We start from the raw sequence: 19,055 nt of genomic DNA, 5'->3' as shown, positions 1-19,055 counted from the left end.
AGTGAAAAAATATAAAACAGTAGGCAGTAGACAGTAGTTGTTTCTGGAAGTTCGAAGATGAAATCTTCTACGTCTCCCATTCTTCTGTTTCCAGAAGGTATCACTAAAAGACTTTGGATATTACAATACAACTTTTGTACACACCCACTTCAGTAGGACTTACCCTTAGCCTACTGAAACTCTTAACTTTACAACTCAGTAATACGAATACATCAAAGTTCTGAAAAAAGACTATTTCCCAGATTAAAGATTATTCTCAACAAGATGTAGTAAAGTTTATAGCTTGTGAAGAGATAACGAAACAGCAGCACAATATGATCTCAGAAGATCAGATAAATGATATAACGAGTGTGCTGCTTTTTCGAATGTTGAGCTTTTGAATATAACGAGTAGTTCTTTGATTTGCTCAAAATAATGTTGGATAGATAATATGTTGCTTGATAAAAAAATGATCGTTGTTTTCTATATAGGATTGATCCCTATATATAAAAAGCTTTGAATCCAACGTCTATAATCAAAACAGCTTCTGTGACTTCTGAGTAGAATTAACTTTAATACCTAAAGAAGGGTCCTGCAGAAAGCTTTAGAATAATCATTCTTTGTTTCATACCGAAACTAGTAAGGAGCGTTAAATGTCTTCGTACAACATTAATGGTTCAATTAATACTAGTACTAAGTAAAGTAACAGTAACATTTAAGACTTTGAAACTATCAAACAAAAGACGTTAAGTTCTTTTACTTTAAGCTAAGTTCTGCTTCTTCTTTTCTAAGTTCTGATTCTGCTTTTTTTAACCGTTAAGTACTCGAAAAGTACTGCTTCTGTTAAAGCGATACGAGAGCTTCTGCTTATTATACTGTCTTATGATTTAGCTAACACAGCCTACTGGTTTTGACTCTCATCACCACAATTAAATTAAGTCTAACATCGCATATACTACTAATAAGAAGAAGAAGAATGGTTGAAGAATCTATAGATGATCATTAGGCTTCTCGTCTGATTGATCTATAGTGAATCACCGGACTTCTCGTCTGGATGATCGGTACTGGGTTAGTTGAGGCTTGTCATCTTGGCCGACTGAGTATATTATTAGTTTTAACCGAGAATGCGACTTTTAGTTCGAGGGAGTTTATACAACATACTTGTATAAATTAAAGTCTTATAGTGAAACTTCCAGGAAGGAGAGACCTAGAGAAAATTAGTTATCATACTTCCAGAAACAAACTCGTGTGTTCATTTATGTACTTTTACACGATCAATTATAACATACTTGTCTATAATATGTTTTTTTTTGCTTTGTTGTCAGTTTATACAAAATATTTGTTGTATCGGCCCGAGTTATTTCAGTAATTTACATTCAAAGTTACTGGGTGCATTAGTTTTGATTAAGAATAGCTTCATCGGTTCTTAATTGAATCTTAAAACACTTTTTTTTTTTTTAAAAAAGTCTCAAACTGATCATAACATTAAATTATTATTCAAATTAATCAGAAACGTCTAAGTGTCTAAATTTTCGACCATGAAAATAACAGATCGAGGCATAAGTGAAATTTCATGTCGTTGTATGGATGCTCCAACTGCCACACAAAATATTTTTATTTTTACGATCTACAACTTTAAAGTTTTAAATTTTTTCAAATTCTCGACATATCAATATTTAGATTTTGATAAATTAAAATGATGGTTGGTTTGTTTCAGTCATCCGAACACAGTATCTTCCGACACATGTGACAAATATTTATTTTATTATCGATTTTCACTGTATTAAAATTTATTTTTGATGTATATAAAATTTATTTATGGAGTTGTAATTTCCATAAATATATAATTATAACGCAATAATTTATTCAAATAACTTTTATCCTATGTTGTGTAACATCAAAACACAGGAATATAAAATTTACAAAAAATAAATAATTTTTTTTTATTAAATTAGGGTCAGATGGATTGAATACTCATTCCTCTTCACAAATACAGATCAATGGCAATGGCGACGCCGCTGACGTCATCATTCCCCGAGCAATCTCATCGAGTAACACTTTTCTACCTTTTTATTTCCGATGTTCATCGCTTTAACATTGTTTAATAATTCAAAGAGAGAAATGCTTAAATTTCCGGCGTCTCTATGGACTTCGGTTGATTCAGGTGCTATACAATGTTCAATTTCATATATTTTTGGTGTCTTTTGAATTTGAACAGGGTGTAGACTCTGGATTGTCATGTTTTCTTTTCTATAAACTTCATAGAATAGAATACCAGTCGTACTTTTATGTTTTTTTTTCAGAAATCCAAGAGTTTGAGACCATAAAGCTGTGTTTGGATTTAAAGATTTTACCATGCGGTTTGCAATGCTTGGTTTTATCGCCATCTGTGACTTGTAAATGTTAATACAACGAAATCATGACAAACTTAATATTGTATTTAGCATGATAAATGAAAATTGAACAGTCCAAGTGCACAGAGAGAGAATAATTTGGTCCGAATATACTAAAGTGTGAAATTTCTCCAATGAGGTTGGTGGGCATACTCTGTGGCATTGGAACATTTTGATGAGGTGGCTCCGATCCTGATTATGAAAAATATACCATGAAGACAGTTTAAAAAAAGAAGAATACCCCTGCTGCCCTGCACATGAAGCTCTGATATTTTATCATGCCCTTTTTCAGTACTTTTGAAAAATCTAGTTTGGTTATTCTGAATGTTGGTGTGGCTCATTTCATGCTTTATCATGGCCATAGAATGTTGCTGGCTTTTGGAAGGATGTTAAAATCAGTGGTGGTGTACAACCCTAGAAAATATTATCCGGGGAGCAAAACAACATGCCCAAGGTAGATAACTTGCTAATTTTTTGAGAATTAGGCGATTTATATACATTACTATGGTGCGTTTTATCCAATTATGAATTAATGCTTGAATTTGTGTATGTTGTATACGGTGGTTTGATTCGACCAAATCAAGATCTTTAGAAGTCCCGTCTAACAAATTATTGTTGGAATATAATACTTGAGATCGCATCCATCAAATCATTGTTATGAAACAATCCTTAAAGATTAAATAGGCAAATAGTTAAAGGTTGAAAAATTATTTTAATTTTTTTGCTTTTTTAAAACCAAATTAGCTTCATTTTCTAATAAATCTGTTTCCTCTGTGCTGTTTGCTCCTTTGGAGGAACTTACATGCACTGTCCATTACATGTCCTATACCATCCAGAGCAATATTAATGGTGGACTTTGAGACAAGACAGTCTTGCACTGCTTAGTATGCTTCGCCTATATTTATTGTATATATACGTATTATTTTCTTACCTCTCTACCCTTGGGTATTAAAAACCATTTATAGCAGGAATAATTTGAATTGGGAAACTTTCTATTGATCAGTCTCGGCTAGAGAACAAAAATCCTTTATAAACTTTGTAACAGAATGGAATATTACATCTGTAACTTTACGGCTTGATAGCACATACTAGTGCATCGTGAATGATGTTATTTCTGTTACTCGGTCTCATTTCTTCAGTTTTTTAATATTTTGTTACTTTTTCAGAAGTGACTTAGTTCACCTTGTTTTAATACACTTCTTACTACACCAAGAGGATGTACCCATGCTTTACTGATTCTGCACTATCAAGTTTCAGGTCACTAATTTTCTGCAGGTCCACAAAGTTAGATGTGCGATATATGAAGCCATTATCTGCTGTCGGCTCCGGTAATATCAACAGCTCACTTAGAGATACAAGCAACTTCTAGTTTTTCCTTGTTTGAGAATAATTATGTGCACAGATACAGGATTAGAGGCAACAATTACAGATCCTTCCAACAATGACGTGAGAATAAAAAATGCCGAGATAACTGTGGAGTCTAAAGATGAAAATAAGATGCAGGTGAGAATGAATTTGTCTTTCTGGTTCCTCGCCTTTTAACTTCTGTTCAAATTTTCATGTTTGTGCAAATAGATACTTAAGTTTCACTGAGTACTATAATTTCAACATCAGCTTTGCCTACTGAAGAAGACTTAACTTTTCACTGAGAATATGAGTCTTAATCTACCAGCGAATAATTGGGGGGTGGGGGAGGGTGTAATCCCACAATTCTGAAATTTTGATGCTGAATAAATTCTCGAAAGCATTTGTAGTAGCATATATGCACAAAAAATGTCCATTGATGGTTGAGACTCTTTTTCTTATCACATTCTTTGTTTGTGATAAAATTTTAAAAGCTTACATTTTGTTAGAAACTTAATTCCTGAATGTGGGATTGGGAAAATGAAACCCTACCTAGAAAATACTTGTATAGTTTGAGGTATCCATGCGTTTTAATTTTGAAGATTCACCTTCAAATGTGAGTTTTTTTGCCTCGTTTTCTGTTATGTTTCTCTATTGAAAATATCAATTTTGCACCGATTCTTTACAAAATGTTTGGTGGTCAGGTGAGGGTTGATTTGACAGGAAAGGAGACAGATATAGTGTTTGAAAAAGTTCTTAGAAATTTAGCTCGCACAGCACCACCAGTTCCTGGTTTTCGTAGGGAAAAAGGAGGTAATTATCTGCAGTCTTTTTCAATTTTGAGACATTTCTTATCTTAATCAATGTCTTGAATTGCTCTGTGTTTCTTCTAATAAATAAGTATTACTCGAACTGATCTTTATCTCTGGTAATGGAGACATGAATGTTGGTATGATTAACTATGGTCAGTTTAAAGTCTCTCAGTTCTTTGTGAATTGGTTCCTGTAGTAAATAGATATAATTACCAACCATTCTCCTTATGGATGCAATTTCTATTACGCCTGGTAATTTAGGGTTGAGATATAACCAAGATAAGTTCATATGATTGGGGATCATTTTTGAAACGTCCCGATGTGTTTTTTTTTTTTTTTTGAAAATGCTAAGTAAAACTAGCAATACAAAACTTCGTAATCTTTAGGATATAAAATAACCTCCTAAACCATAAAATAAAATTTTCCATTGTCGTCATTTCAAATAATAAAAACAAATACCTAAGCGGTTAACCATCTGACATCTCCATCCCATACTAAAATATTCTTTAACTTAAAAACAATATTTTCGAAAATTTAAAAATTCATAAAGTTAAATTTATTTAATGCGGAAATACTAGAATGGCTCGGATTAGTGCCTTCTACCATGAATCGCCAATCCTTGCCAGCCAGCACCAACTCAGTCATCCTCAACTGCATCGACGAAAACTAGTGAGCCTAAGGGCTCAGAAAGTCCTTCCGGAAATAACAAGTATCATATAATAAAATCAGACATGCATTAAATATTTTTCCTAAGGCTTTAACATATGAAAATACCCTCTTTTTTTCACCTCATATTTTTTATAAACCAATATTACAGCCGAACAATCAACATTTTTCCTTAAAGCCTCCTCAAACTCATATCCTCAAATTAAAATCCTAAAAAAAAACAAATTTTATGAAGTGTGGCTCAAAATTTCCTCCAGTCCAGGTTTGGCAGAGTAGCACTGACGTGAAAGCCAATGCCCAAAGCCCGTAATGGTGGCAAAGCAGCACCGACCCGAAAGCCGACACCCAAAGCCCATAATGGTGGCAAAGCAGCACGTCCAAAACTTTAAAAAAATTAGTAAATAATTTATGAACTCGAGGCTGAAAAGAAACGAAGATCCCCTTGCTTGAAACTTAAAAGCGCACGTTCAACCAATTTCTTTTTTAAAATTTTTCTTCTTTCCTTCACTCCTCTTCAAGAACTCACGTACTTCCATTTTCTTAAAATTTTCACATCCCTACTCATGAACCCAGATACGTGCAACCATTATTTTCAAAAGAAAATTCTTTCTTCCACTTTTTCTTCAAGAAACCATGCAAGGCTACATATATAGATATATACACATGCACACACACATATTCAACGGTATCCACAAAAGTGAACTGGTTCACGCAATAAACTATAGAACACTAAAGGTAGCCATACTTATATCCACAAGTATCAGTAACATGGTTATTTGGTTCAGTAACCTCGAAAAGAATTAGAAATCATTTTACTTTCTACCATAAAAATGTCATTTAAATCTTATTTGTGATAGGGCTACAAATAAGAGGTCTTCACAAAGGATTTGGTAACTCACAGCACACGTACATACATGGCTATATAGAAAAATGCAATTTGAAATGCCATGATAAGTTAAAGGTTCATTTAGAAATGCATAAATATAAAACACATGTGTGGGGCCACGCTTCACTTGCAGGGGCACTCATGCCACTCAGACAACGTTTATATTGCACAATTATTTTTATTATTATTTATTTCTTATATAAATATCAAATAATCTTTCCGTGAAGTCATAGATGGCAACGGTATAATGGAGATCGATGCATTAACAGTCAACTATTAAAATTGTTTCATCACGTGAAACGATCGAATCAACTTGCTTTAGAAACCCGTAAATTGCACCAATTTTTAAATAAAAACATGGATCGATCAAAGACATAATATGTTTTCATCGATACGTCAAACGAACGGTTAAAACTTACCTCGCTTGGATCGAAGATGGTTCGTAGATGACCCCGGTTGTTGGAAGATGCCTCAAGAACGACCAAAACTTGTCCAAGATTTGAAAATTTCGAGCTCTACCCGAGAACCCTAGCCACCGCCCTTTTTTTCTACTTCATGATTAACGTCATTGTGGGATTAGGGTTTTGGGCTCTCAATTTTTTTTCAGGTTTTAAAGTTGCTAGTTATTTTATTAAAAGTGTTTTTTGGTCATTTATTTAATGTGCTAAACTAATCCTTTTTATTTAAAAATAAACTGGCAAGTTTTAAATAAAAATGTTGAAAGTTAAATAAAATAAAATTTAAAAAATTACATACCCTTTTAAAAAAAATATTTTTTCCTCTCCCCAAAATATTTAAAGGGACAATTTACCTCAAAAATTTCTTTGTAATTTACAAAATTAATTTTTTTTTGTGCCCTGATATCTTCCTCCCGAAACCATCACGCCTGAAAAATCATTGCTAAATCAAAAATATCGTTAAAATATTAATTCGACAGTCAATTAATTCATTATTTAATATGCAGCCTCCAAATCATTTTCGTGCGGTCTAGTGGATTTTTCTTAAGTTTTTTGGATGTTACAATTTTAATGCTTTTCTAAATAGTTTGAGCTACAGAGATTTTGTATGATGATTAGGATAGTATACTGCTACTTATTATACAAATAATGGTTCTATAAGAAACATGAGTATTTTCTTGGAGATGGAAAACACCATCAAGTAAGAACATGTGGGAGGCTTATCATTTCACTATGATATCTCAATTTTGAAACATTTTGGGCACGAGTTGAGGCTTTCTTTTACATATTCACATCTTTTACTGAAAGTACTTAAACTATCCATTAGCTCTCTATCAGATGGTTGAAAATGTGTAGATGTACCTTATGGATGCATTTAATATGCGATTTACTTTATATGTCATTTTTTTTCTTGCACTGTTCTTTTTATTTAATAATATACTATTTTTATTTTCTTCAAAATGATATTTCATGCTTGTGCATATATTATGAGAAGGGATGGTGGGAGAACTGGCAAAAAAAGTATTTAAAATAAAATGTAATATCTTTCTCAGCCTATGTTGACTTTTGCTGTAAGTCCAATTTGCTTTCATTCTTTTTACCCTTGAGGCAGTCAGATGTGCAAAATACTGCTGCAAATCACGGGCTCTTCAATGCAGAAGTTTTGAAATTTGGATGACCTCTGTTGCACGATTGTTGGATTATCTATATGTTATTTTATGGATTGATATCAAATGTTCGTGCACGAGTTGAGGCTTTCTTTTACATATCCACAACTTTTACTGAAAGTGCTTAAACTAATCCATTTGCTCTCTATCAGATGGTCCGTGGTTGCAAGCATTTTGATGTCCCTTAAAAGTTTCCAAATGCTAAATAATTAATTGTTTCATTTTCTCGCTATTTCAGCAAGTGGCTTCTTGCCAGACACCATCGTAAATATTTATAATATTTTTCTTAAAATTCCAGGAACTTGCTAATATTGATTTTCTTATTCGTTGATCTTTTTATGTGCCTGTTGGATTCTGCAGGGAAGACATCAAAGGTAAATTCTTTTTGATTCTGTTGCCTTCTATTTTTTGCCACCAAATGCACGTTTCTTTTGAAAACCTATTTCTGTTATTATGTTGGAACTTGTGAAATATTTATGGTTCATCGTTGATCACAATTCCACTCCGATGTCTCTTTAAGGGGATGGAGGATGTTAATTTAACATGATAATAATTTAGCCTGAAGCATAGGTCTTGTGAAGCTACACCAATTACTTCCCTTGCGTACTTTTATGAACGATCTCAGTGAACAGGTAAACTGGAAAGAAGAGAAATAATTAAGTCAGTCATAACTTTTCTTTTCTTATGGATCTATAATTGTGATTGACCTGATGAAAAATCTCTCACTTTCATAAGCTGGTAGCTTATATGGATGAGAAGGTTGTTCGGAGTGTATGTGTTGGTAAGAGTTAAGATGATTGTGCTCCCTCTCATCATGTACCTAGTGATGCAACCTTGAGCCAACTTGTGAATACTAGGTATTTTTTGGGTTACCCAAAGAAAATTCGTGTATCACAGGGAGGCATTGATAGGCTCCGATCAGATGTTGTTTCTCAAATAAGCATAGTCCCTTGTAGTCAAGTATTTGTAGCCCAATGACAGTTACATATTTTACCTTCAAAACAAATTTTTTCGGGTTGTCTCTGGATTGGAACATATGATTTGAAAAATTGATTTGGAAGAATGCTAGTAAATGACTCAAATAATTAAGGATTTGAAATAATTTGATCTGAAAAATCATTTATTGTTATGCGTTTTACTCTGATACTTTTTGGTTATTGGGATGTCTTCTTCCCATGACAACCTCTCCTCCTCATTACTATAATTCTTACTTAGTTCAAGGGATGAATCTTGTCAGAGTTTGAATAGGATGTGAGATTCAATGCAATAAAGCAGTTTTTCTCTTCTTTGATAAAAAGGTGTATGAATAAATGAATAATGAACGTAGAAATGGACTTGTATCCTTCCTCTCATTTCTATTTCTCCCTAAAGTTCAGCTTCTTGTCTTCCTCCGGAAACGTCTTAAATCTATATCGCCATCTATTGCAGGTCCCAAGAGACTTCCTTCTACAAATTCTTGGCGAAGATCGAGTTACCAAGTTTGTAATTCAAGAAATCATTACCTCGACGTTGGCTGATTATGTAAAGAAGGCAAGCCCCTTGATATTACTCTTTACTGCTTCTTGATGGAGCTCAACTAGTTTTCTTAAATCCAGTTACTGGACAGGAAAATCTAACTGTTAAAGACAACAAGATTAATACCATACAGACTGCTGAAGAGCTGAAGGCTGTATTTATCCCAGGAGACAATTTCGGATTCAATGCTACGTTAGAGCTTGAGAATTCCGCAGAAAGTTTGGCTGAAGTAGAATTGTCCGTTTAAATTGTCCGGACAGGTTTCAAAGTGAACCATCTGCATTATGTCCACCGGAATTCTAGTTGCCCAGCAAGGTTAGTGGCAAGAAGATTTTGTTTTCTTTGTGGGTATTGTTTGACAGTTGCTCGATAACACTGGGTAAGCACCGCTCCAGTCTTGCCAATCTACGTTCTCTTAGATGAATTGAGCCGGAAATTTTCTTGCAGGTGAGTTCGTGGTTGGATTAGTCTCTCGTTATGGTGTGTAGTCATGGCTTTTTCATCCATAACATCCAAAGGTGAAGTTTTATTAAAGCATCTCTTATGAAGAAAGTAGGTATTGCTCAATTTGATTTTAGCTGTTGTGAAATTCATTCTATGCTATGCTACAATCGATATGTTTCACGTGATATTTAGGTTGATTACATGGATATTGTACGATTCATCATTGTTACGCTCATTTGTACTAAATCTATTCGAGGTTTTTTTTTTTTTTTTTTTTTTTTGTATTTTAATCAACACAAAAACTCACGTGAAACGGTTCAATTGATTAATTTTGTGTAACAAATTTTCAATCCTATCTGATTAATGAAAAATATTATTTTTTCCTAAAAATCTTACTTTTCTCTTTTAAGTGTTGGTCTAACTAGGAATATCTAATGGGGAAAAATTTGTTTTGATATACCCTGCATACTTATACACGGAAATCAAATATTATGATGAGTGTTGACAAAACAAATAGTTGCATGAGATTAAGTTTCATGTTTGGAAAAAAGTCCAAATGTTTTTTTTTTTTTGGAAAAAACCCAAAAAAAACTTTTTCCTAACTTAATCTATTTATCAATAAAAATGTTTAATTGGTATATCAATATTTTATTTGAAACTTGCTCTCAGAATTGTTATATTCCAACATATTTGAGCTAAAATGGTTAGAAATGTGCAATTTAATTTTGACGTGTGCTCAAAATTATTTAATTGTGCGTTACTAATATGTAATAGAAAAAACCATCAAATTTGCTATTAATCGATTAGACTGTGAACTAGTATTCAATATTTTAATTAGCAAATTCAAAAATTTTGATTCGAAAATCAAAAGAATCAAATTCAACTAGAAAATTAAAATTAAAAATGGGGTAGTTGTAGTCAAAATGATCTATTTGAAAAAATTTGGCACAAAACCTGTCGGATAGTTTCTAAGGTTTGCTCATACAATATATTCGTTCCACTAGTTTTACAAGAGACCTGCTGTTGAATCAAAGCCTTAATGATATCCAAAACATTTAATTTATGTTTAAAACTTCGCTTCGAGTTGATTTTGGTGTCCATTTTAAATATGTTACATATGTCATCTTCAACCCATTGCATTATTTTATTACAGTTTTAACTTCAAAATAACACAATTTCTGCATAAAATGTAAAGTTGTTCTCCAACCCATATATAGCGGTGCAATAATTATCTCTATTTTGTATAGCAATCGAAACATGATTATTAACTTGCACAATTTAAAATTTTAGACAAGCTATAACTTGTTGATAAAACGATAAATGTTCGGTTCTACAATTATTATCAGAGTCGATGTCACGAGTTCGATTTTTATTGATGTGCATTAGTGCGATTATTGAAATAGATAATGTTGAGATACAATAATTGTCTATAGTTGGTAAATCAATTAAAACGTGACTCTTGAATTATTGTATGACTTAAAAGATGAGAGTTGCATTGACAAATTATAACTTTTGATGAACCGATAAACGTTCGATCATACACCATCAACTCTAAAAAGAATATTCTTAAAATATCCCTTGTAATTTTATTTAAAATAATTATTTTAATCTATAAATTATCTAGATAGAAGAAAATCTAACAATTAAATTTTAATAAAAATAATTTTATTTTTGTGAACATTTAATTAGAAATTAGTTTAATCTAATAAAATTATTAATTCAAATAAGTTTTTAAAATTATCTTTATGAATTAAATAAAATAAATAATTTAGTTCAAGTAATTAATAAAATATTTAATTTTATTTACTTTATATTAGATGATTTATATAATGAATTAAATATCAAATATATTATACAATTGATTTGAAAATTTAATATAATACATTCATATTGCAAGATCTTGTATTTGCCTGTCAGATTTATATTTCATGTGTTTGTTTGGTAAATATATTAATGCAATATTAAATATATAAATTACATATTTACAATTAATTCATATAACAATTTTATCAACTTTAAATAAACTCAGTTTCATCTGCGAGTATGATTGGAGATGTCCTTATGTCTTTATCAAATCCTTTGTGTATATCTCTAATAACTGTTGTTGAACTTTTTTAATATGCTTTTACCCTTATCTTCTCTTGTTTATATTATATTATATTATATTATTACGAGAAAAATAACATATAGCTCAAACATGATTAAAAAAATTAGAGATAAAAAATTTGTTTTTACAAAGAAAAAAAACTATATAAATATATTTAAATAATTATTTTATATATTTTTTAAAATCAAAAGTGAGATAGTCATCTTACAATTTTAAAAATATAGATAAAAATAAATACATATGTTTTTAAATATTTTTAAAATTGAAAAGATGTATGCTTTTGTAAGGAATAACCGAAAATAATATTATATTTTATGCAAAAAATTAGATAAGATTATTTCACGTGTCAATTTTATGCGACGAGTTTTTTAAAATGTTAATAATATAAATTATATAAAACAAAACAATTTTAATTTATTCCGTCTGTTCCGATATTTTCCAGGAAAACACGTGAATTTTGTCGCTAAATTGAGCCGCTGGGGTGCGCACGCCGGCTCCTCACATACTTGTTCATTTAACTATCCACAAACCCTACAAGTTTCTCAAAATCTCAACCCCATGGCGATGGCTGCCACCGGCGTAATTCTTGCTCCGGTTTCCGGTAATGATTCGCACTCCCGTTCAATCAGATATTGTATAATACTAGTAATTGTAAAAATTAATAAATAATGATAAAGTTAACCGAAGTTGTGATTCTCGTGTTTATTTTTCTGTGTGATTGATGAAATCTAGCAGTTTTCATACTCTGATGCCCATGAGAATAGTTTGAATATTTGATTTTAGTCTTCAATCTACTTCGGTTTGGTGAATCTCGATTGGTGTTTGGATAGAAGGTTTTGGTTAAGCATTTGAGTTCCCATGCTTTAAAATCTATTATTTTAAGTTAATAGGAAGTATCGTGAGTTTGCAGCGAATCAGTAGGGATGAATAACTTAACCTCCTAACATGTTAATTTTCAAGATTGTATTTGGAGGAAAGAGTTTGGTTTGAAAAATAGATTTGGAGATTTGAATTTCAAATTACTCCAATTTTGTGTATTACGCATGACTGGAGAAGTAGCTTAAAAATTTAGCTAAAGATTTTGGTATATATAGAAAGTCAGGGAGGGTTTGTTTCTGTGTTAGGTGTTTCCTGACGTTTGTTTTGAATGAAAATGTATTGGGAAATGAATTGTACTTTTTTTTTGTTTTAGGAAAAACACAGAATTTAATGTAGCGCTAATCGTTTAAGTTTTTCTTTGGTGATTAATATCATAAGACAACGTGGGGTATTTAAAAAAAATTAGATGTAGTGTACTGTGTTGGAACAGTTTAGTGCTTTCGGGATGGGTGCAAATTCTGATTAGATGAAATTATTACGTTTGGAGATGTAGAAATGAATTTTGGAAAAGGAAATAAAAATGGAATGTAGATGTTTTGGTTTCCAAAGGTATGAAATTATTTTATGAAATGTAAATTAACATTGCCTCAATATCATCATAACAAGTTCAGTGAATTTATGCGATGATACTTTTCAAGCTAAAATCTTTGAACTCGATTGCACGTCAAGAAAGCTGGGCTGTTGAGAATTTATGGCTTTAAGCTTTCAGTTTCATGTCCATTGCCATATTTTTCAGCTCAATTGTGGCAATATAGTTGATTCCGTTGGGTTATTCTAGATTGTTTGAGCTGTATTGCAGGAGGGAATTATCGTAAGACCTGCAATCGTTTATCATCAAAATCAGGTGTCTTTACTAAGACATCGCTGCCAGTATTTACAATAGAGAAAAAGACGTTTCATTTCCCGACCAAGCGCAACTTGTCTGTTCGAGCGGAGTACAAGTAAGCAGTTATTTATTTATTTATTTATTTTTATCATTATTGGATTATTTGTTTGTTTTTTTACATCTTAACAAGCGTGACAAGTTTTCCGATCTGCACATATTGGATTGACATCAACATGGGGACAAAAATTTAGTAAAATGTATCTGTCTTGCTAAAGTGATGCATGATGCAGTTAAAAAGAATTGGAAAGTAAGTCTGAGATGGCATGTGTGTATGGGTTTTCTGGTGATCATTTTTGCCAATCATTTATGCAGCTGGTCACATTTTATTAAAGAATTATTGTGATTTCTCATTTCATCTTTTATTTGCATGTCGTGACTTCTTTTATTTATTTTCGTTCCATAGTTATCACAAATGAGTTTTGTGTACGCTGTTGTGCTAGTGGAGTGTATACCATATCCAGGGATCATTCTGAAATAATCATTTATTATAAGTTGTATGCTTCTCTGTGATAGATTTTTTGTCACTTTTGTTCCTCCTGCAGTGATCGTAAGGGCGGTAGTGATGCTGATTTTGTTGCTGGTTTTCTTCTTGGAGGTGCAGTCTTTGGAACACTTGCTTATATTTTTGCACCACAGGTAATATATGTTTACTTTATACTCAATTTCTGACTTATGTCAATATTTATGTTAGATGCTCCCTCAGGCTCTGCTGATAACCTGTGATGTTAAACTGAGGGTAACCTGACTAGCAGAATAGGAAGCCTGACGTTATGTACTATACCAATTACCAACATAACATGACGTGGATAATGTTAAACTAGGGAAATCTGATAGCTGATTGCCTACCAAATGTACCAGATTATCTTATCATTTTATAGAGTTACCATGGCAGGCACAGTGGTTAAGAGAGAACAGATTAGATGGTGCTGACTAATCCAAGAAATGCTTATGGCTGCATTTTTTCCATTGTTTCAGTTTTCTGCTGTATTTATACACTCTTTTTTCCCTTTTTGTATTGTTAGATACGACGATCACTGCTAAATGAAGATGAGTATGGCTTTAAGAGGGCCAAGCGACCAGTTTACTATGATGAAGGCTTAGAGGTTGGTTATGACACATCAAAGTTTTGTGCTTCTTTTGACCAAACGAAAAGTTTTTCACTTTTGTCTCTTTTTTCTTCACCCCTTCATTGACTGTCCTTACTATGGTCCTTCAGAAAACCAGGCAGACCTTGAATGAAAAAATAAGTCAGCTCAACTCTGCCATCGACAATGTTTCTACCCGTTTGAGAGGTGGCAATAATTTACCTCCAGTGCCGGCTGAGACTGACGCTGAAGAAGCAGCCTTGTAAAAACTCTTCTTTTTTGTTAAATCTAAATGGTTGCGAGATGTATAATTTTCCAGTTTTTACCAGTTGGTTGGGTGATGGAATATAAAGTTACTTGCATAAATGAAATGCTTGAAACAAATCTGTGTTTTCTGTCTATCTTGTTGATCTGCTTTATTCGACAAATAACAAAATTACTCTCCTTCTGAGCTCAAATCCCTTTGTTTACAGTAATTTATGAACTGCTGCTTGAGATTTCTGCCAAATAGGAAATAGAAGTTCTGGTTTGAAAATTTTAGCAATCTTCATATTTTTAACTTTTTTTCTTTTATGACACAGAAGCATAGTAGTGAACTTGTTTTTTTCCCTCTAATTTAAGAAAAATTGAAATAGAATTTCAGAAACCACGTTTGTTGTCTTCTGACAACAAATGTTTTTATGACATTTTTCTGAAACAACTTTATCTATCAGTGTTTTCTTCAAAAAATAAAAATATATTTTTTAAATTTTAAATAAGTTAAAAGACGTTTTTTGTTAGAAATTTCTCTATCCGAACATATTATATATCTAAGTTGATGACTCCAGAAACCATGTAGGTTAAATTCTGATTCTGGCAACACTTTTATCTACAAGATTCAAAATTTTTACGCTAAAGTACTAAAACATAAATATGATAAAAAAAAATCTTTTGCATGAATTTAATTTAAAAGTCGACCAAAAATTTATTTAAAAAACACTCTTGGATCCCAATATTTTTTTTTTACATTTGTATCCATGAAAAGCAATAATAACTAGAATCTGAGTAATCAAAATTCGGATTCCAATGAAACCTCGGATTGTTATAAATTGTTAAATCCTTCCAATTTGTCATATTTTGTTAAATTTAAATAGTTTTTATTATATATTTTATTTATAAAAAAACCCCACCAATGATGTTAAGGAACGATGTTGTAAAAACAAAAACATGTATTTTGCCTATTAAAAGTACGCTTGCATCATTGTCCCCAAAATAAAACAAAGAAAACAAAGAACAAACTCTCAAAGTCGAACTCGTCTCTGTCGATGATATGCTTCCTTTCGAGAAATTTGGGAAAAATGGACTCTACTGTGACTTATTTAAAAAAAAGATCAATAAGTCAATTTACATAAATGTCTCTATGTTTTAAGTTTAAATACACGCTTAGATTTGATTAAAACTCTTCTCTACGCAAATTTGATTAAAACCCCTATCAGTCGACCGAGAAACCCTACGCAAATCCTTTTTCCTTCCCTTCCATCGACGCAGATCGATTTTTATTCCTGGAAATTTCCTTCCCTCGAGGCGACGCAAACTCAATCGAAGGAATGTCTAACCAAAATCTGGAAAATTTCACATTTATTTCGATTTATTGCTTCTGCGTGCGTCGTGTTGAAGAAGAAAGGGTCGACCCAAGCTTGGTCGACGAACGCTTGTGTCGACCCACTTTTTTTTGGTCGATCAAAGAACATTGGATCGACCCACGCTTGGGTCGACTCGACTCAAGCTTTGGTCGAACTACCCAAATTCTCCATTTATTTTCCTAACGTATTTATTTGTATCTGTAACAGATCTACTTATCGAGAAAACTAGGCAGAGATGCAATTTTTCGATGCAAATTGACACTTCAATCCATATATAAAGACATTGCCGAGAAGATTCATCATTATTTGAACAACGACGAGAGAGCCCTTTTTTTCGAGCAGTCTTCTTTTGGTAATTTGGTTAGTTATCATAGAGATTTTAACATTTCTAGTCAAATTATATGGTATTTAATGAGTAATCAGATAGTTGATACTAGTAGTGATGATTTGTGGATGGTCGTGCGCAAGAGGCCGGTTAGTTTTTCTTTGTGAGAGTATTGTTTAATAACCGGTCTCGATTGCGCTATAGAGCCCGAAGATGTACCAGATAGAGGTGTCTTTGGCACCACACACTTTGCAGGTAAGTATGAGATTGTTTTAAGTGATTTGGAGGCAAAGATTAGTCTCCAAATGCAGAATGAGACTGGTATATATGTGGAGAAGATAAAGATGGCTAGTCTTTACTTCTGTTGTGCCGTCTTCGGTGAGGTGACTAGGAAAAAGACGACGAAGATCGACCCTAAATATTTGAGGCTTGTAGATGATTTGGATAGGTTTAACACTTATCCCTGGGGTAGAGTAGCCTATCGTGATGCAGTCCGATATTTGAAGAATGACCTTTTAGGGCGATATAGTTACCTCACCGAGGCACAGGGTTGGAAAGAAGTTGATGACAGCTTCCTTGTCAATGGTTTTGTGCTGCCACTGCATGTATATTATTTTTTGAATGTTAAAGTGAATTTGTTATCTTTATTTCTACTAATAACATTGTTTGAAATTTATGTTACAGATCCTCGCTTACGAATATTATCCGAGCGTGGCACAAAAGTTTGCAAAGAGAAGAGATGTGGACGGTTTGATGTTGCCCAGGATGTTTCAGTGGGTGACTAACACGTGGCCATCAAACCGTGCCCCATCTGCTGTTGATGTCACTGCAGCCTTTGGTGACTGTGTTATAGATGTAAGTAATATGAATTGATTTGATATAATAACTGTGAACATAATTTTTAATTAATTTGATACATTATTAATTAAATATAGGATTATTTTGGATGTTTGACTCCTACTCCTGAGGAGCTCGTTTCATCGTAATATACGACCGGAGTTTTTGTTGATTCTGCGCCGATGCGGTCATCACTCGGGTACTCGAGCTCTGGAGGCAGGGTCAAACAGTCATATGTAGCGAGCACCTCTGGATTCTCCCTCAGTCCAGCACACGCCTTTATCTCCGGATGGTTCCAGCACCCCTTCTGCACATTCAACTCTGGATGGTTCCAGCACCCGTTCTGGTGATGCCAGTAGATTTAGCTCTAGCACCAGTTCTCTCATGCGTACGGGTCCTAGAATCCACTTTGGACTCAATCCTTCCCGCCGCCCATCACCCCTGGAGCATCGTTTTGAGAGGCGATTGGTGGCATTGGAGGATTCCGTTACGTCTATGCGTCTTGAGATGACAACTGGATTTATTGAGACCAGGACGTGTATCAAGAATTTAAATCTGGTTTTCAATGACTTGAGACCGAGTTTGAGTGAACAGATTAGAACTGGTTTTTCTGAGATGAGGTCTCACATGCCAGGTGATGCTGAGATCAGGTCTCCGACGCCAGTGCATCAGGAGAGAGATTATAGCATAGCCTATAGCAGAGGGCGGAAGAGGAAATCATCTGAGTCAGATTTTGGTGAGTTAATTTTATTAATTATATTTATGTTTACGTAAGAGATTGATTTATTAGAATTTTCATTCTAATTTTAATTTGTTTGATGTATGCTGTTAGGTGTGGATGATAATATGGCTAGAGAAATTGGCAGTAGTAGCCAAACACACCCACAACGGGTATTTGAGCCTAGCCTTCCAATCATAACAGAGGAATCCTCCAAAGGTGAGGTAATACACTTTTTTGATTTTTAATTTATGTATAGTATATTAAACAATAAACTTTTTGTTTTTAGATATTCAAGTGACTCCTGATACGGTTATGCCAGGTGGCGAGGCGACCATGTCGAGAGGTTAGTACACCACACCTTATCTATTCATATTTGCACTAAAGTTGTTATAATTTATCAATTTACGCAGCGAACCGTCAGTTTGGGACGATTATAGATGACGGTGTGAGGCCACTTGCGGAGAGCGTGAATTTGAAGGTAAACAACTCGTTGGCACGAGTTAAGGCATCGATGCTCGTCCGTTTGCCGAGTAGGATTCCGTGTTTTTATGACGAACTTGCATGTCACTGACTCTGTAAGCATTTACAACTGTGTATATTTGTAGAGCACTTATTTTTAAACTTTGAAAACCTTTTCTTCTGTTGAATTCAGCACATCGACGAAGCTCTCCGTGGATTGCTTGAGATGCAGATCCGACATCCTGAAGTGATGTCACTAGATGTGTCGTTGATGGATAGGCATTTCTACACTTCGATGTCAATATTTGCCGAAGATAAAGATAAAGTTGTCAACACAAATCTAGTGGGGATAGTGAAATGTATTGATCCAGAATGGTCGTGCCTCTCATGGAAAAAGGCACAAATAATTCTCATCTCTGTCCACACAGATGGGCGCTGGTTTTTGCTAAAACTCATGGCAGGGGTCAATAA

General features: G+C 33.3%; 3 protein-coding genes across 8 annotated transcripts; all 3 read left to right on the top strand.

Annotated features, from left to right (window-relative positions):
• Positions 1–1,937: 1,937 nt before the first annotated feature.
• On the top strand, positions 1,938–9,931 carry LOC142547516 (uncharacterized). 6 transcript variants are annotated; one of them, XM_075655869.1, is made up of 9 exons: positions 1,938–2,030; positions 2,737–2,826; positions 3,648–3,700; positions 3,781–3,875; positions 4,421–4,529; positions 8,065–8,078; positions 9,133–9,234; positions 9,311–9,534; positions 9,667–9,931. In XM_075655869.1, exons 2-8 carry the CDS (start codon positions 2,738–2,740, stop codon positions 9,464–9,466), a joined length of 618 nt encoding a protein of 205 aa, XP_075511984.1. In that variant the 5' UTR covers positions 1,938–2,030; position 2,737; the 3' UTR covers positions 9,467–9,534; positions 9,667–9,931. The 6 variants fall into 6 exon arrangements, with proteins under 6 accessions (XP_075511984.1, XP_075511983.1, XP_075511982.1 ...); XM_075655868.1 differs by having other exon boundaries at positions 3,775–3,875; XM_075655867.1 differs by having other exon boundaries at positions 3,630–3,700.
• Positions 9,932–12,200: 2,269 nt separating this feature from the next.
• Positions 12,201–15,004, top strand: LOC142547515 (uncharacterized). The gene is made up of 5 exons (XM_075655862.1): positions 12,201–12,371; positions 13,449–13,590; positions 14,078–14,171; positions 14,558–14,638; positions 14,752–15,004. The coding sequence occupies exons 1-5, from the start codon at positions 12,329–12,331 to the stop codon at positions 14,884–14,886; spliced, it is 495 nt and encodes a 164-aa protein (XP_075511977.1). The 5' UTR covers positions 12,201–12,328; the 3' UTR covers positions 14,887–15,004.
• A 2,174-nt stretch (positions 15,005–17,178) lies between these two features.
• LOC142544983 (uncharacterized) lies at positions 17,179–18,569 on the top strand. The gene is made up of 4 exons (XM_075651979.1): positions 17,179–17,422; positions 17,503–18,140; positions 18,237–18,346; positions 18,412–18,569. The coding sequence occupies exons 2-4, from the start codon at positions 17,789–17,791 to the stop codon at positions 18,421–18,423; spliced, it is 474 nt and encodes a 157-aa protein (XP_075508094.1). The 5' UTR covers positions 17,179–17,422; positions 17,503–17,788; the 3' UTR covers positions 18,424–18,569.
• The last annotated feature ends 486 nt before the right edge of the window (positions 18,570–19,055 follow it).

The sequence above is a fragment of the Primulina tabacum genome, chromosome 5 (genome assembly GCF_025594145.1).
Source record: "Primulina tabacum isolate GXHZ01 chromosome 5, ASM2559414v2, whole genome shotgun sequence".
NCBI classification, from domain to species: domain Eukaryota; kingdom Viridiplantae; phylum Streptophyta; class Magnoliopsida; order Lamiales; family Gesneriaceae; genus Primulina; species Primulina tabacum.
The sequence above is the reverse complement of the archived record's forward strand: the minus strand, read 5'-3'. Positions and strand labels throughout refer to the sequence as shown.

Bases quoted from the DNA above. Each gene is read 5' to 3' on its own strand.
- LOC142547515 (XM_075655862.1), top strand. From the start codon at position 12,329: ATGGCGATGGCTGCCACCGGCGTAATTCTTGCTCCGGTTTCCG. The intron at 12,372-13,448 runs GTAATGATTCGC...GCTGTATTGCAG, and splicing joins AATTCTTGCTCCGGTTTCCG to GAGGGAATTATCGTAAGACC. The intron at 14,639-14,751 runs GTTGGTTATGAC...ATGGTCCTTCAG, and splicing joins ACTATGATGAAGGCTTAGAG to AAAACCAGGCAGACCTTGAA.
- LOC142544983 (XM_075651979.1), top strand. From the start codon at position 17,789: ATGCGTACGGGTCCTAGAATCCACTTTGGACTCAATCCTTCCCGCCGC. The intron at 18,141-18,236 runs GTGAGTTAATTT...GTATGCTGTTAG, and splicing joins ATCATCTGAGTCAGATTTTG to GTGTGGATGATAATATGGCT.
- LOC142547516 (XM_075655863.1), top strand. From the start codon at position 2,738: ATGTTGCTGGCTTTTGGAAGGATGTTAAAATCAGTGGTGGTGTACAAC. The intron at 2,827-3,623 runs GTAGATAACTTG...TGCACTATCAAG, and splicing joins AGCAAAACAACATGCCCAAG to TTTCAGGTCACTAATTTTCT. The intron at 3,701-3,774 runs GTAATATCAACA...TTATGTGCACAG, and splicing joins ATTATCTGCTGTCGGCTCCG to ATACAGGATTAGAGGCAACA.